The sequence below is a fragment of the Portunus trituberculatus genome, chromosome 49 (assembly GCF_017591435.1).
Source record: "Portunus trituberculatus isolate SZX2019 chromosome 49, ASM1759143v1, whole genome shotgun sequence".
Taxonomy (NCBI): Eukaryota; Metazoa; Arthropoda; class Malacostraca; order Decapoda; family Portunidae; genus Portunus; species Portunus trituberculatus.
Genome location: NC_059303.1, coordinates 17,862,773 through 17,881,493, shown reverse-complemented (window position 1 = coordinate 17,881,493; position 18,721 = coordinate 17,862,773). Strand labels below are relative to the sequence as shown.

Here is an 18,721-nt window from a genome sequence, read left to right as displayed (position 1 = left end):
AATAGCAATAACTATTCTCACTCAAGCACATTGCTTAGCGTGTGGAGTGTTAGTTAGATGCCGCTCTTGCGCAGGAGGCACGTCCGCTCTCCATGGAGCACGGTGTGTGTGTGTGTGTGTGTGTGTGTGTGTGTGTTTACCTAGTTGTATTTATCTAGTTGTGTTGTACAGGGTTCAACCGAGGCTCATAGTGTCCTGTCTCCATATCTCCACACATCTATTTTTTTTTTTTTTCTTTAAGTTATGCACATAATGTACTGTAACAACTTCATCACTCAATGCATGTGTGTGTGTGTGTGTGTGTGTGTGTGTATTTACCTAGTTGTAGTTTTACAGGGCCTGGACTTTATGCTCGTGTGGCCTTGTCTCCATATCTACACTTATCCAATTTTTCTTTAAAACTATGCACACTCGTTGCTGACACCACTTCCTCACTCAAACTGTTCCAAGTCTCAACACATCTTTGCGGGAAACTATATTTTTTAACATCTCTCAGACATCTTCCCTTCCTCAGTTTTTTACTATGCGATCTTGTGCTTCTAATGTCATATTCTTCTCTCAGGATTAGTTTCTCATTATCCACTTGGTCCATTCCGTTAATCAATTTATAAACTTGTATCAGATCCCTTCTCTCTTTTCTCTGTTCCAGGGTTGGTAGATCCATAGCTTTTAGTCTTTCCTCATATGTCATCCCTTTAAATTCTGGAACCATTCTTGTAGCCATTTTTTGTAGTCTCTCCAATTTCCTTATGTGTTTCTTTTTATGGGAGGTCCACACAACTCCTGCATATTCCAATCTGGGTCTTATTTTAGTACTTATCAATTTCTTCATCATTTCTTTGTCCATGTAGTGAAATGGTACTCCAATATCTCTCCTATCCTTTCTTCATGTTATGTCCTTTAGTTCTGACACCATCTTCTTATATCCATTTTCAAGCTTGGCAACCAACTTTGGACATATACTCGTAATTATTATTATTATTTTTTTTTTTTTTCCATCATATCTTTGTCCAAATACTGAAATGCCACCCTAATATTAATCAGTAGCAAACAGTCTTCTCAGGTCTTAATTACTCTTAGCAATTTTGTATCATCAGCAAACAAATTGATATAACCAGTCACTCCATACAGTATGTCATTAACATATACCTGGAACATAATGGGGGCTAACACTGATCCTTGTGGCACTCCACATGTTACTTTACTCCAGAATGAGTATGCATCTCTCTGATCACAGTTCACATCTTTCTGTCCTTCAAGTAATCCCTTATCCAATCTAACATTACTCCTCTCATTCCTCCTATGTTCTCTAACTTGCAAAGTAGTCTGCTATGAGGGACTTGATCAAAAACCTTTTTTATGTCTAGGTACACAGTGTCCACCCATCCATCTCTGCTCTCCAGTCCTTCTGCTACTCTTGAGTAGAAACTTAGTAAATTTGACACACATGATCTTCCTGTCTTGAGCCCAAATTGTCTGCTCGATATAACTGTATTTTCTTCCAGATATTTAACCCATTTTTCTTTGATAACAATTTCACATATCTTCCCCACAACACTTGTAAGTGACACCGGTTTTTAATTTAATGGCTCAGTTGGCTTTCCTCATTTGAATATTGGGATTATGTTGGCTCTCTTCCATTCAAGTGGTACTTTCCCTTCCTTTAATGAGCTTGTAACCATTTCCCAAATTGGTTCAAACAATTGATCTTTACATTCCTTTAGTGCCCAACCTGACACACCATCCGGTCCCATCGCTTTTCTGACATCCAAATTTTTTAGTAGTCTTCCAATTTCTTGCTTATGCACTATGATTTCTTGCAAGCCTTGACAGTGCAATGTCCTATTTGGTTCTGTAAACTCATCTTCTTCAATGAAGACAGTTTTGTAACTCTCATTCATTATTTCACTCATTTCCTTTTGTTGTTTGGTATGTTTTTCTTCCTTTAATTATTTTTTCTATTGTTTCCTTATTTTTCATCTTACCATTCATATACTTGTACAAATGCTTTGGTTCGTCTTAGCTGTTTTTGCACCACATCTTTCTCAAAGTTTCTTTCTTCCTCTCTCCTTACTCTAATATATTAATTTCTTGCATCCTTATCCTGCTGTCTGTTGCTTTCATTTCTCTGCTTTTTTAGTTTCTTCCAAGCTTTATCTGTTTCCCTCTTAGCTTCTATACAATTGCAATTGTACCAAGCTTGTATACTTTTCTTTACTCTATAGATTGGTATGTATTTTTTCACTCCATCATTATATTTCTGTAGGAATAATTCATGTTTCCCCTGTACTGTCTTTCCATTCATAATGTTCCGACATTCTATTCCACAAAAAAAATTATCTTAACTTTTCAAAATTTCCTCTTGCATAATTTAATCCCTCCTTTTTGTAATCCTCCCTGTATCTTAGCACATCATCTTCATACATTTCTAATTCTAATGTTACATGGTCACATCTTCCCATTGGATTCTGATAATGTATGATAGGATGAAGCTCTGGCTTTTTTGTGAATACCAGGTCAAGTAATGTGTGTGTGTGTGTGTGTGTGTGTGTGTGTGTGTGTGTGTGTGTGTATTTACCTAGTTGTAGTTTTACAGGGCTTGGGCTTTATGCTCGTGTGGCCCCGTCTCCATATCTACACTTACCCTATTTTTCTTTAAAACTATGCACACTCTTTGCTGACACCACTTCCTCACTCAAACTGTTCCAAGTGTGTGTGTGTGTGTAATTCACTGTTTGATCTGCTGCAGTCTGTGACGAGACAGCCAGACGTTACCCTACGGAACGAGCTCAGAGCTCATTGTTTCCGATCTTCGGATAGGCCTGAGACCAGGCACACACCACACACCGGGACAACAAGGTCACAACTCCTCGATTTACATCCCGTACCTACTCACTGCTAGGTGAACAGGGGCTACACGTGAAGGGAGACACACCCAAATATCTCCACCCGGCCGGGGAATCGAACCCCGGTCCTCTGGCTTGTGCAGCCAGCGCTCTAATCACTGAGCTACGTGTGTGTGTGTAAGTTGGCTGAGGTATTGGGCTGGGTAGTATTACTCTCTCTCTCTCTCTCTCTCTCTCTCTCACGATATGTAACACTCACCCTCTTCTGCCCTCTCTGATCATATGCAAAGTTTCACTTTCACTGATGGTCATCATCTTCCTCTTCCTCTTGGGCTCACTAGAGGAAGCTTTCGCAGGGCACAGGCGGCATTGTAAGTGCTTAACGAATCACTACTTAAACAAAAAAGTTGTCGCAAACACAACACTAAGATACAGTATGCGAGACAGTCTACAGCAGGCATCACCAAATGGCGGACCCCGGTCCGGATCCGGACCGAGCGATGGTTCTGTCCGGACCCGTGACCAATCTGCGGCCGGGTGACAGCGGGGAGGGAGGGTGTGGCGGGTGGCGGGGCGCCGTGCAACGCTGGCGGGTGTCAACAGGCCAGTGAGAGCGTGAACACTCAATTTCCTGCAGTAGGAAGGTTATGCAGGGTGGCAGGTATGACCAAAGGGCGTGGTGGGTATCTGGGTGGCATGCACCTTTCACCATGGGCTGGGACCTCATTAATTTGAGAGAAAAAAAGGTTTTTTGGCTCTGCTCGCAATTTATTTTATTCTGAGATTTCTGTTTTCTTTAATCTGAAATAAAGGCCTTAAATTTATTTGCCTGGGACTACTTTTATTTAGGGCAAAAGAGCTAGCTGTGCACTCTGTTAAACATTTCCTGCATTGAAAATAGACAATAAATACTGTTGAATCCATATGAAAATGTCGACATAGGGAACGGCTATAAGACACAAGCTGGACTTCCGTTCGGACCTTTTACTTGGGGGAAATTTTAAGAACTGGACCTCAGTGACTTTTAATTGAATACCCCTGGTCTACAGTGTGGACGAGACTGGCGAGATACAACCAAGGCCCATGGAAAAGAAGGTCAACTTACAAGACATTCAAAATGGGTCTAATATGAGCATCAGTGATGTCAGCGGGTTCACAAGTAGTCAGGGCGGGGACGTTGGTTCAGTTAGCAAGCTGCCTGAGTGCCTGGTAAGTGTTCACGTGCTTCTCTCTCCCATTCTCTTTGTTCCGCGCCAACATCGGTCACAATGCCGAGTTGTGCAGTGTGTGACTGTTTTAATTATCAGTAGTATATAATATGTAGTATGTAGTATGTGATAAATGAAAACCATCATTTTTTTTGCTTGTAATTTTGCACCTTAAGACATTAGTAAATTTCTGATGTTTAGTTATTGAGAAGTAAATTTCTGATGTCTAGTTATTGAGAGGTCCCCGTTCAGTTACTTGTGTAGATATAAATTGCCTGTTATATATGTAACGTAAAAATTAAATAATGATAATAACGAAGACAGCAACACTATATTAATATTAATAATAATAAGAGCAAATGTTTAATAATAATAATAATAATAATAATAATAATCAATAACAGCAAGAGTATTGAGATCATTAAATATGATAATGATACAATCAATGGTCAAAGAGAGAAAGAGTGCTCTGACAGTTGAGAGAGAGAGAGAGAGAGGTCAAAGAGAAATAAAGAGTGTTCTGACAGTCGAGAGAGAGAGAGAGAGAGATAGTCTTGCTGGCAAGTAGAGGGTGTGGGGCGGTAATAGGAGGCACAGAAGCCTTCACAAAACTTGTCTCCTGTGTCAGGTATTTGCTTAGCGGGCAGAGGGAGAGCGTGATGTTTCCGTGCAAGAAAGACACGTCCTGGGAGGTCTGTTGGTGAACCCACAGACTTCTATTCTATGGGCCTTGGATACAACATGGGAAGATGTTGGGTGAGGCTGCATACGAACAGTACATGTACAGTGCTTTACGTAGTACATTATCTTCGTTATTACACACCAACTTACCGAATTATTGTACGTACAGCATTAATAAGTGACACCACAGACCCAGTGATATAGCGAAAAATACGCAGAACGTATCTACGAGTATGTATAAAAACCGCGAAATAGCGAGGGAACACTGTATATGTTACTGTACGTAGGGTTTACATATATCACTTTATTCTGCCATAAGAAGAGAAATGTTTAATATTTTCTATGTGCACGAAAACACGTGTAAAACACTTAAGCCATAGTATTTAATAGTACAGTAAGAACTTGTCATCCAGTAAGAACTTGGTGGATGTGAGCATCATGCCAGAAGCTACACAACAGCTGTGTGGCGTCACAAATCAGTGTCACTATGTGGGGCTCCGTTATGGTGAACATTGGCATGGGAAGCGTGCTGGAATGGTTGCCAGTCACTGCCTTGGAAAACCCTTGCCTGCTGGGGATTGATTTCCTCACGTGTGTGGGAGAAAGTTTGGATTTTCAAGAAGGGAAGTTAAAGGTACATGGCCAGGAAGTACCTTTGATCTTAGGAGATAATAATTGTACAGCAGCCCTTCAAGCACAACACCAGATCGCAGACACTCACCCATACGTACGTAAGACTAAAATGGAATGGGGAACTATAGGTGGGGCTCCCCCACCAACAGAGAGTACAATAGGAGTACACAAGACAGTAACACAAGAAGTACAAATTGGTAAAGAAAAGAAGGTTAATTTCTTAGTTGTTCCTGTTGTGAGGCATGTGAGACCTTGCGAGGCAGTAGCATAGTGGATAAGGTGGTGCGCCTGGGATCGGGCAGACATCCACGCGTAGGTTTGAATCCCACCACATACCACTTAGATTAGAAGCTATGCCATTTGTCGAATGGTTTAAAATTATCTGCATGTCACCATGATACCCAGGTTCTAGGTGGTTACACCAAAGATGCGCTTGGGTGGTGATATGGTCCCTAACATGGGTACCACTATAAATAAAATTGCCTACACCACTAATTTTTAATGGGCAGAAGCTGAACAGCGCTTCCCACACATACTTTTCAAGTATGCCTACAGGCACTATAGGCCACAGCATTGGGGAGGAAAAAAAAAAAAAAAAAGACGAGGCTTCCACAGAGGCAAGCGTGTTAAAGACAGACCGTCAGTGATTAACAACCATGGAGGATCTCCACAAAAGATCTTTGTATGGCAGCCTAAACTCTCTGTGACAAAGAGATAGCTGACAAAAAAAAAAAAAAAAAACATGACACAGGTATACAAGAAACGAGGGAGTATCATAAAATCTTAGGTGCTCTAATCAGATGGCTCTGAAATGTTTGATAAATACAATTAAAAGTACGCATGCTACGAGAAGTAACAAGGGAATCCAGCATGCTATGAAAAATAACTGAGGAAATTCATAAAAGAAAGGAAAAATAGGGTGAATCAGAGACATGTGACCCAGTGGTGAATTGAAATGTAACAATGGTCACAGCACACACCAAAAAATTAAATGTAACGATGAGCATATATAAGGCAGAGTGAAAGGTGAGGATGGCAGAGAGAGGGAGATAGATCTTACCTTGAACACTTGGTACAAGACACTCTGGTAAGAGTTTCTGACCATTAAGCCTTGGGTCATCCTCTGCCTTGCCTTTTACATGAATAATACTTAGAGTATTTTCCTAGATGCTTTGTAGTCTTGTGATATATGCTGTATTATTGTAAGTCATTTTTTTGTCATTCTTTGCATGTAGTGATCATCGAAGTAGTGGTGTAGTGATGATATTATGTTACTAGTGTTAGATATATGACATGTTAACATGCTAAATGTCATGAGAGCTTAAGATGAGTAACTGAGGAAATGAAGAATCTGTAATTTGAGTTGAGTAGAGTACAGTGAAGAAGATTGTTAGAGAAAGATGTGGTCGTGTTGTTTTACCATGTGTTTTTTTTTGTGTACAATAAGTCCTCGTTATCTGGTACATATGTGTTCCTGAAAACCTTACTGCATATCGAATTTACCGTATACCAAACCCATTATAAAATGTAATATTAGGGAATGCGTTCCAGCACGTCGAAAGTCACCCCTACAGAAATAAAAATACATGAAAATAATCATGAAAAAAAAAAAAAAAAAAAAAAAAATATATATATATATATATATATATATATATATATATATATATATATATATATATATATATATATATATATATATATATATATATATATATATAAAGTAAAGTACTGCGCAAAAGAAATAAACAGAAAATGTTTTTTATGTACCATTCAATCGCCATGTATTCTCAGATGATGTCCTTCCTGAGGCTAATGCTGGACTCACACATACACGATTGTGGTGCCCCGACAGGCACGATGGCTGAAATTTGGCATCGGGGGACGAAAAAACACTTTCGGGGCATCAATCGTGTGTGATCTGGGTGTTTCGGGTCATGGGGCAACATACAGTGCATGCGGGCGTTGCGGGGGATGTCCTGGCATCGGGGCAAAAATTTTGAACCTGCTCAAAATTTTCAGCCGACTGGCCGACAACTGTCAAACAGTGTAGCTATCAAGGAATATCGGGTCGAAATGGGCGCCAGGGGCGAATGGTACAGGGCTATCGTTGCACCATCGCCCCCTTGCGGGCCGCGAAGGGCGGCAGGGGCGGGGGAAACTGTGATGACGTATGTAGAGGGCAGCACCGCCGCTCCCTCCAACCGTCACAGGTGACGTTCCGCCCGCTCTGCCAGGCAGCGGCGACACGATCACGCCAGTCGGCTCTCTCACCCCGGGTCACGACCTCAACGATGCTGTCAAAGAGCTCCCTGTCCATCCTGGTGTAATTCTTGTACAGGTCTGGGTTCTCCTTATACAATTTGTCCATGAGGGTGTCGTAGTGTCCATACTTCAGTCTTTTCTGGAGGTAGGGTCACACCCAGGCCCTTCGCTTCCGTCTTGGTTTGGGCTCTGGTAGTAGAAAGTGGTCGACGACAAGAGCCCTCAGTAAGTGGTATCTCATACCACATACCCCCAGCATAATTATTTCCTTCGTGGAACTGTCCATGCTTGTGGTGGTGTTGAGTCACTGGTGATGTGGCACTATTGAGGGCTGGTGCTGGAGCGTTTACCTGGTGTTGTGGTGGGCTGCCTATATATATGTCTAGCATGCATCGGGGTTGTCGCTCCGACACACCTGTACCATCGCTTTTTTCACCCCATATGCAACGATGATATGCCCCTGCCAGGCCGTATGGGGCGATGCAATTTGCAAATGAGGGTGTTGTCGGGGGTTCATCGCCCCTGTCGCGCCGAAACGAGCATATCATCATTTCATGTCGGGGCAGCAGTGCCACGTTAGGTGCAACACCACCCCAATCACTCCCCCCGATATGCCCGATAATCGTGTCTTTCTCGGCTCTCGGCCCTGTCCTGCATTTTCGGGAGCAATCGTGCACTTTTTAGCCCCGATTCCAATCGTGCCTGTCGGGGCACCACAATCATGTATGTGTGAGTCCAGCATAAGGGACAGTAGGGATTTCAGCCCTTACTTATCTTCCGCTGCGTGGGCAGACGAGGATAAGACGTCGTCGTCTGCACTGTCGGAAGCAGATGTAGTAGGGCTAGCTGTAGCAGGGTCGGCACGTTTCAATGGTTTGAAGAAAGAGAATATTGAGGAAAGGCCAGCTGCAGCAGGGTCGGCACAAGGACGGCATGTCTGACTGGCTTGAAGAACGAGTAGATGGAGGAGTGTTTAGTTTTTCTTGTTTTTTCATCATAGATTTCTTGATAAATCTTGACACCTTTCTTTACGTCATGAGCCACTTTGCTACTCCTGACAGAATTTGGGTCACGTTCCTTTAGAGTTCAGAGTTTTCAGAGCTTTTTCGATACCACCGAGCACAAGCAACTAACTCCAGAATTTTCTGCCGAGATTCAAAGTGGGCAGCATTTCGCGGCTAAGTCGGCGAATTTTCTCGAGAAATCTCGGCAACCAGTATGTTGGTTATTTTCTCCCGAGGTCGGCAATTGTGGGCACAAGAAGAGGAAATCATCAGCTGAGCGTTCCTCGTGTTTACAACAATGAGTGTGAAATTTGAAAAGCTTCCCTGGTCACGGGAGGCTAAGGCACTGCGTTTGGAATTGATAAGAGAACACCACAATGTGTGGGATCCTAAACAACCAGATTACCACAAAATCAAGCTGAGACAGGAGGTTTTCTCCCAGATTGCCAGTGTCATGAGGCAACAGTTTGAGGAGCTCCGCCAGCTAACTGGAGGTAAGCTATTATACTTGATTATTGATAGCATAATATTCGTTTCATGAATATTTGTACAGGTCAAGAGTAATATTAGGTCCACCACAACACTTTTCGAGCAATCTGTAGGGCAACAAATCCTCTCCAATCTGTACAATATTCACACAAGTGATAATTTCTTATTGGGCTAGATATGCAAAATAGGTCCTTCAAAATTGACCTAAAAGTTGGGCCTACATATTGTATTAACTGTCCTTAACACATGAATGAAGGTTTAAATGAGTGCTCTTAACCTAACCTAACCAATTGTAAGCTAACCTAACCTAACTTCTTTGTTTTTTGTAATCCAACCTAACCTTATAGATCCTAACTTTATGTAACCAAACTTAACCTAATCTAACTTAACCTAACACTGTTCATTCGAACCTTCACCCATATATTAAAAACAGTTATAATCCGACTCAAATATGAAGGCTGCTGAGGGGGAGACCTATCGGGATTCCCCGGCTGCGGCGTCGCCAAACGTCGCAGCCCCAATTACGAGTATAGGATTAACACTGAAGTGTGGAGAAACTCCCATCTCTCTCTCTCTCTCTCTCTCTCTCTCTCTCTCTCTCTCTGGCTTGTTACTATTTCCTCCTGTTTCCTATTACTATATAGTTCTCTCATGCACGTGTGTGTGTGTGTGTGTGTGTGTGTATAATCCTGCTTGCGCGAGTCTTTCAACAGTTTACGTATTGGTTCTCCTGTGACGCACACACACACACACACACACACACACACACTCTCTCTCTCTCTCTCTCTCTCTCTCTCTCTCTCTCTCTCTCTCTAAAATAGACAAGTAGACATGCATCTTTTTTGTTGTTTTATTTTACTCTTTTTCCACACCACCCATGAGGTAAGAGTTAAGGTGCGTTTTTTTTTTTTTTTTTTATAGAGGTTTTACCCTGTAGGCATAATCCTCTCTCAGCTATTTAATCAGACAGTTCTTCGTCAGAAGTGTCCTCCACATTGATAATAAAAGAATCCTCTAAGCAGAACTTGTTGACGCTGTAAATAATTAATTTCTCTTGACTATGAAGGTTGCGATGGCGAGTAGCGCGGACGAGATATTCACCTTCCATCCTGAGCGACAGGGAGGGGAGGAGAGACTCGATCTGACCTGGGGATTAGCAGCGGTCAGGGAGGTTGACCTCACCCATGTCCAACCTTGAAAAGTAGCAACGCTGGAGAGCAGTGGTGCTACATTTTGTGGTATCTATACAAAATCATTGTCTTCATTACACTAAAACAATATTCAAAACTCTCTATACATCCTTAGTAGAAATTTAGAGGAATACACTTTTATGTCGGTTCATTAAGATGTAAGTTAATAATGAGATCGAAACATGTGCTACGATGCTTGGCGACGCCGCAGCCGGGAAATCCCCGTTAGGTTTCCCCCCTCAGCGGCCTTCATATTTGAGTCGGACTATAGTATAATATGTAAGACCAACTTATAGGTCAATTCTGAGGAAGGCCTTATTCTGCATCTTATTGTGCTTTTTTTTTTATGCAAAGAGGGTACTGGCCAAGGGCAACAACAATCCATTGTGAGGGGAAAAAACAAAACAAAAAAACACTGAGGTGCCGGTCCCTAAAAGAGTGGCTTCTGAGTTGGCTTAAAGAATGGGACAAGGGTCTTGATACCTCCCTCTTGAAACAGTTCAAGTCATAGGAAGGGGGAGATATAGAAGCAGGTAGAGAGTGGAATTCCAGAAAATATCAGAGAAAGGGATGAAAGATTGAGAATACTGGTTTACTCGATAAAATGCAACACATTGGGGGCAGCTCAATGTAACCGCTAAGACCAAATCATAAAGGGGATTGGGTTAGGCTAAGATAGATTTAGTTAGGTTAAAATTGGTTCAGTTGAGTTTGCAGACCTCGCTAAAGGAAGCTATGGTTAAGTTTGATTAAGATGTGGTTAGGTTAGTTTAGGTTAGGTTAAATTAGGTTAAATTAAGATAGGTTAGTTTGGGTCACATATTTAACGTCTAAAATAACTGCCAACTAACAGTATATATTTACCTTGCAGAACATGTCCGGATAAAATTCAAGAACATTCGGACCTATTTCCTGAATCTCTACAGGAAGATTCAGAAGGCACCAAGTGGATCTGCTGGACAGCCTGGACAGAAGTGGCCTTTATTTGAGACTGCAATGTTCCTGGTGGACAGCCTGGTTGATACCAGTAACACCACATCTACTTATGTGGTACCCAATTCTGAGCAGGTACAGTACAATATTTCCAATTGCTTTTCATGCATGTTCAAGACATATTTTGTTTAATATTCATACTGTACATATAATAGAAAATATTCCACGTAACTGATTTGAGATTTACAATTAACTTAGGTAAGTACTGGGTAATTGTAAAGAATACAGCCCAGTACAGTATTCAAATTGTGCCACACTACAATAACAACTGAAATCTTAACTTTAATCTGTTTATTCACTAACTAATATTTTTCCTTTTGTTTTCCTGGTATCTTCACAGGTTAACTTGGTGCCGACACTTTGCCTTTCACCAGATGGCTTCATGAAGGAGGAGGAAATGCCTTGTCTAACTAGGCTGGACCTACAGGTGACAGATTGCAAGACTGTGCCGTCTGGAGAGGTTACACGCTTGCAACAGGAATCCAGCCCACAGCCATCACCTGGTACTAGTAGCAGTGCTGAAGCTGGTGCTCCGTGTCACCAAAAATTGCCAGTGAGGCCCACGGCAACAAGGAAAAGAAAGAGGCCATCAAGTGTTGCCTCAGATATTGACTCTTGTGTGGAGACATTGCAAACTTATGTGAATAATATTAACAAAAAAAAAAATCAGCGTCTGTTGAGGCTTCAAGCTTGGGAAACATTGTGGAAGCAACCTACGACAAACTTATACATACAAATCAAATATGGTTCATGCAAGAAGTTGTGAAATTGGTTGCAAAAATACTGTGAGTGGCGGGGAGGTGTACTGTGGATGACGTCATCACCCCTGCTCCCCCGTGCTCGGCCCTCTTGGATGACATGAGCGGATACCGTATCTGTGAATTTTTCTTACCGTATATCGAATCGAGGGTTGTAATTTCCAAATACCATAACTGAATTTACCGGATAAAGAACTACTGTATAACGAGGACTTACTGGAGTTGTTACGCTTGCTTATATGTTATTCAATAAAATGTATTTAGTTTTGAGCTGGGTTTGTGAATGCCCCACGAAAGAATCCACTAATCTTAGTCGCTTGGATGTCCTTGACCTTGCAGGACATAAGTACATAAGTACTGTAATGGAGTACTAAAGGTAAGCAGCTCTATGTGGTAACCTGCCAAGGGCTAATTATGATATTTCAACTAAAACTAAAGTGATAAGTCCCTCAGGTCCCCTCCAGGTTGAGAAAAAGTGAGGAATGTACTCCTCCATGCCAGACACTATCACCTCCGTTATACGTTCAGCACACAGAGATGAGTCTCTGACACATAAACAGTAATCATTCCAGGAGAAATCAGCATAATATCTCCTCAGGTCCCCACAACTGGCAGAGATATAATGCCAGAGACACTTCTGGCTTGGGCATCCTGAGGAGAGATTGGAGAAACAGGATAAGATACAAATATGAGGTTGTGATCGGAAGTGCCCAATGGAGAAGATAGGGTGAACATAAGAAGGAAAATAAGGAGAGTAACTCAGGCATTCCTATGAATATGTATTTCCAATGGGCGCCTGGTAATGTTTTGGATGTAAATGTGGGAGGGAGGTCCAAGTAGGAGAAGCAGTGGACCATTAACGCACTGGCTTCTCTTTAGTCATGTTGCCACCCTTATTCAAACTCCTTATTTTATACCCCTTCAGACTTTGGGAATATGCTTCCTGGACTGGTGGTGGTGAGTGTTCCTTTGTTCCTGGGACTTTCAGAGTGAGGTTTTAGTTATTCTTTCTTAACTGACAACAATATATTTTCTTAGTGATAATGTGAATGTCTGTTACAACTTGAATTAAGGTGGGTTCACATGTGTCAATGTGTGATTGAAATTGCAAATCGCTAGAAGTATCGACTGAGCCCTTCTAGTTGGAACATGCTCACACATAGTGACTTGGAAGTATTGGCTGGTTGGCGGGAAGTGAGTGTAAACAAACAGCTACCCAGTAACCTAACAAGATGTCTTCCTCTGGTGACGATGGCGATCAAATTAAATCATCACAAGTATTCAATCCTCACCCCCAACAACGCCCTGCAGATAGGGAAACAGTTCTTGGAGAGTGGCAGCTATTTCATCATAAGTTTTTCTTGCTGTATAGTTAATTTTCAGGGTCACTGATGTGCTGTTTTTCCTCACCAGTACCCACATCCTCTCTACATCTTGATATTTCTTTGCAAACTGGGTTCTTTTCTTTCTCTGAGAGTTATTTATAAGTGGTTTTTCTTTGCCCGACCGGTAACTGCGGTACTCAAGGTCACGCCGCAAAGTATCGTGGACAGTACTGAGAGAGACACTAACTAATAAGTTCCCTTCCTTAATTTGGTGTCCTGTAAGGCTGGGATTGACCTCCAGCTGCCTCTTGAGAAGTATTCTTGTTCTCTCAGGTACCTTAACGTGGCCTACCAAGTGTCTTTTGTGGGACGCGGTGACCTTTCGCGCAGACTATATATATATATATATATATATATATATATATATATATATATATATATATATATATATATATATATATATATATATATATATATATATATATATATATATATATATATATATTTCTCCTAGACCACCCAGTATAGATACATAGATAGATAGATCTATTAATTTATTATTTTTCAGCATTATTTAACAGTTCTTGCTTTACATCCAAAATGCCTCCTTGTTTGTCAAAGGAGCAGTAGCTGTACAAAACAAGTGTTACTTTCTCACTGCTTCCTCACTAACACCACCTAATCTACTCAGTGAACCTCTTGGTTCCCGCTGCCTCTCCTCACTCCTGTCACTGTTGGTTAAGGGACAAGGATGATATTTTGATATGCATTGTTCTTGTTCTAGATTTTGTCCTTTCATTGTGTCAGTATACGTCCGAAAACTTAATAACTTCTTTCCTTCTTCTATTGCATTTTTATTTAAGTGTATCTGACCATATCATAACCTTTATCTTTCTTTTCTTCTTGTTCTTTTTGTTCACCATCTCCTTTCACTACGTAAGACTATATATAGTCACAAACTGTGCTGCTATTTTGTTCTCGTTCTTTATCATCTTTAATAGTGTTTATGATCTTAATCATAAACTTAACCATTCTTTTTTCTCTTTCTTTACTGTACCCAGCCAGACTTAGGTAGCAAATAGCACCACCAATCAACCACTCCTTAAATCCTCACAATCTCTGCAGGGCCTCGCAGTAACCAAATCCCGGCAAACCTTGACATAAGGCAATTAAAAACATGTTTATTCAAGCACTTATTCACGCTCATTTTTTACTCAGTGTCAGAAGAGTCAACATGATAAGCCCGCTTAGGTTATCAATATTACAAGCAGAGAACAGATTGGAGAGGCTCGCAGGAAAGATAGTAAAGTGTGAAGAGGGAAATATGAGTTAAACACGGTTAGAAATTAATATAGAAACATAACAAAAGTACTTGGGAGTGCAGAAGGCGGGAAAAATGCAGGTCAGAAGATAAGGAAAAAAAAAAAAAAAATTCGTGGGAGAGAACAGGTGATAGTGCTTAGTTGTGTAGATAAGGCAGATAAGTTACGCACATACACACACACACACACACACACACACACACACACACACACACACACACACACACACACACACACACACTTACCCTGCTCTAACTATAAACAACTTATTTTTTTAGTGACGAACATGTTTAGTTATGCATTAAACATGTTTCTCCTCCTTGCGTGATAGTTGTCGCGATAGAAGGGAAAGTGGGTGACTGACACTTCCTAGATCAATGTCAGGATTTATCGTTTGTTTAGTAATGCCAGCTTGCTTGTTAACGTTCCTCTTCACTGTTAATGGTTACCTTCCCCTCCCCAGCTGTGCCTTCACTATCCCTCTATTTATTCAGGAAAAGAGCGAGATGTTAATTGTATACCTTTAAAAGCAAAATGTAAATGTATTGAGCTGATTTAGAAGCATTAGGCTAATATTAGGTGCCTCAAAAAGAACAATGTACTGTACAACACACACACACACACACACACACTCTTTTAACAACAACAACAACAACAACAACTACTACTACTACTACTACTACTACTACTACTACTACTACTACTACTACTACTACTACTACTACTACTACTACTACTACTACTACTACTACTACTACTACTACTAATAATAATAATAATACCAAATTCCCTCACACTTTCATTCCTCATTCTTTCCTCCTGCTACTAGAACTTACTCATTTCATTGTAAGAAATACCATATGTATGGAAAAAAAAGTGACCAAAAAGACACTGGGAGGAAGGAGGGAGTAATAAAGATCCGTGTCTTCAATAACGTCATGGTGGCGCTCTGAACGAGGCATGCGAGCTTTACTTGAGCCACATTTGAAGCATTGTATGTTTTAGTTGTTGATTCCGGGTTTCCTTTACTCGCTGATTCTTTTAACACAAGTATGTCCGTTAAACAATTATATGCAAGGAGGACAGGAGGAAGGTTTGATGTGCATGAATGTGTAGGTTGAGAGGGAGAGAGAGAGAGAGAGAGAGAGAGAGAGAGAGAGAGATATTGATATTGATATCTTTAGTTGCCTCTTGATTGACAAGATATATAATTTGTACAATGAATACTGATAGTGATAAGGCCAGGTCCGTTAAGCCGAGGCTTTTATACAGACCTGAACAGTTGCATTGAGAACAGAAACAAACGCAAATGGTTCACCGACTGCAGAGCTCACAAATACAAACCATAATAAAGAATACCTTTGAGAGAGAGAGAGAGAGAGAGAGAGAGAGAGAGAGAGAGAGAGAGAGAGAGAGAGGGGGATGAAGGAAAAATTAAGAGGTATGTGGGCGGGAAGGGGGATGAAAGGAGAAAAGGATGAAATCAAAGTGACCCAGGATACGCGTCAGAGGCAGTTCTAGCTAATGGCAGCTGCTATGTAAAAGCTGAGTGATCACAGATGTCACTTTTGTTAGGAACTTCGATAGGAAAACTGCTTCAAGTAAGGAGCCAACTGAACATGACAATGTATTATCCCATCCAATGATCAAACTCACCAAATATGTATTCGCTAATTGTGTCTTGTCTAAACGTATCGCATCCCCAGACAAACGCAGCTCAGATTAACATGAATTAGAATTTTCTTAAACCAATACAGGAAAATGAAACGATCTAAGAATAACACGTGTTAGCTTCTCATTTCTTCCCGCCCAACCTAAGTACCCCGCCGTTCCCTCACCCCACACTTGAACCTTAAAATCACCCTAAAGGCGGTGTCACACTAGCACTTTTTCCGTCGTTTTTCAGAAAATCGACAATATATTGGCTGCGGCGTGTCACACACAAACGGTGTTTCGTCGTCACTTTTCGTCGTCACTTCCCGCCAACACAATGTAAACACAAACATGGAGGCCACGCAGCGGCAAAGATACGCTGCTCTGAACGTAATATACTGTATTACGAAAGTTAGACGAGCTAAACAAGCCAAAAAGCGTGCATGGATGCGTTCATGGTTAGTGGTAGAACCAATGCACGTAGAAGCAGGTTGAGGAGACGCGGCAAGTCTTGTGGGCTTGGTCTTGGTATGTAAAAAACAAAGGCGAAAAATTTGCAGACGGAAACGATCCCTATCGTCTGACAAATTCATGCGATAAGTTCATGCGGAACGTTGAAAAATCGACGGAAAAAGTGCTAGTGTGACACCGCCTTAACGCTTTCAGTACTGAGACGCATTTTTATCTTGATTTATGGGTATGATTAGTCAATGTTATTTGCATTAGGAATGGTCTATGGAGGTCAAAGGATTAATGGCCAGAGTCTTTACTATTCTAATCCCAACATATGTTTCTGAAGCTGTATAAAATCGCCAAAAATAGTAATCAGAATGAATATGAAAACATGTCCTGGTACAGAAGAGATTAAAACCCTTACAGCTTTAACGAGAGCCTTTTCAGCCTACCATTATCCTCACTGCTTCACTGCCACACGAAACAGATATTGCTTAACATTGAGATAAGCGTGCTCCAGGTGACATGAAGGCTGGTGGCTGAAGTGGCGTGGGTCCTGCTGTGATGTGTGTGGTGGCTGCTACATCTGTTGCTGGTGCGGCACTTCACTCTCCACCTGCCACTTGTAATTTTCTGAAACACTCCTACGCCGCACCTTCACTGTATTTAGAGCTCTAGTTGTCTAGCTGAGGTTGCACAGGTTTTTAAGGTTTGTCATGGTTCTAGTGGCAGATCAATAATTTGAATAAGAAAAACACTTGGGAACTCGACTAATAATCTCCGTGGCTTGTTTGGTTTTACTATTTATGATGTTAAATCTTGTTAAATTATTATTTAGGACTTTGGAAACACTGAGACCACTCAAATACCTTCTTCTGTCAAGAGAGAGAGAGAGAGAGAGAGAGAGAGAGAGAGAGAGTGTAATTCATCACGGTCGTCTGCTGGTTACCCAGCCAGTCTTCCCAATTACGGAGCGAGCTCAGAGCTCAGAGACCGATCTTCGGGTAGGACTGAGACCACAACACACTCCACACACCGGGAAAGCGAGGCCACAACCCCTCGAGTTACATCCCGTACCTATTTACTGCTAGATGAACAGGGGCTACACAATTAGAGGTTCTCCCATTTGCCTCGCCGCTTCCCGGGACTCGAACCCGGAACCACTCGATTCTGAGTCGAACATGCTAACTACACTATGCGATGTGTGTGTGTGTGTGTGTGTGTGTGTGTGTGTGCCCATAACAGGTGAACGATCTATAGCAGGGTTCTTCTAACTTTTTCATCACGACCTAGTTTGATTTTGTACTTTAATTTCACGACCAAATATGTCCAATCTATCGTACTTTTTTCTGAACCTGATATATATATATATATATATATATATATATATATATATATATATATATATATATATATATATATATATATATATATATATATATATATATATATATATATATATATATATATATATATATATATATATATATATATATATATATATATATATATATATATATATATATATATATATATATATATATATATATATATATATATATATATATATATATATATATATATATATATATAGAGAGAGAGAGAGAGAGAGAGAGAGAGAGAGAGAGAGAGAGAGAGAGAGAGGAAGGAAGGACCGACACGAGTCACGTGTCCCTGCCCCAACCCTCAAACCTCTCTCTCTCTCTCTCTCTCTCATATTTATGATTATTATCATTATTATTTCTATCACAATTATTATTATTATTATTATTATTATTATTATTATTATTATTATTATTATTATTATTATTATTATTATTATTATTATTATTATTATTATTATTATTATTATTATTATTATTATTATTATTATTATTATTATTATTATTATTATTATTATTATT

At 40.6% G+C, this 18,721-nt stretch overlaps 1 protein-coding gene across 1 annotated transcript; it reads left to right on the top strand.

Annotated features, from left to right (window-relative positions):
• The first annotated feature begins 10,927 nt into the window (after nt 1–10,927).
• On the top strand, nt 10,928–12,332 carry LOC123499332. Its single transcript, XM_045247209.1, has 2 exons — nt 10,928–11,381; nt 11,647–12,332. The coding sequence occupies exons 1-2, from the start codon at nt 11,310–11,312 to the stop codon at nt 12,070–12,072; spliced, it is 498 nt and encodes a 165-aa protein (XP_045103144.1). The 5' UTR covers nt 10,928–11,309; the 3' UTR covers nt 12,073–12,332.
• The last annotated feature ends 6,389 nt before the right edge of the window (nt 12,333–18,721 follow it).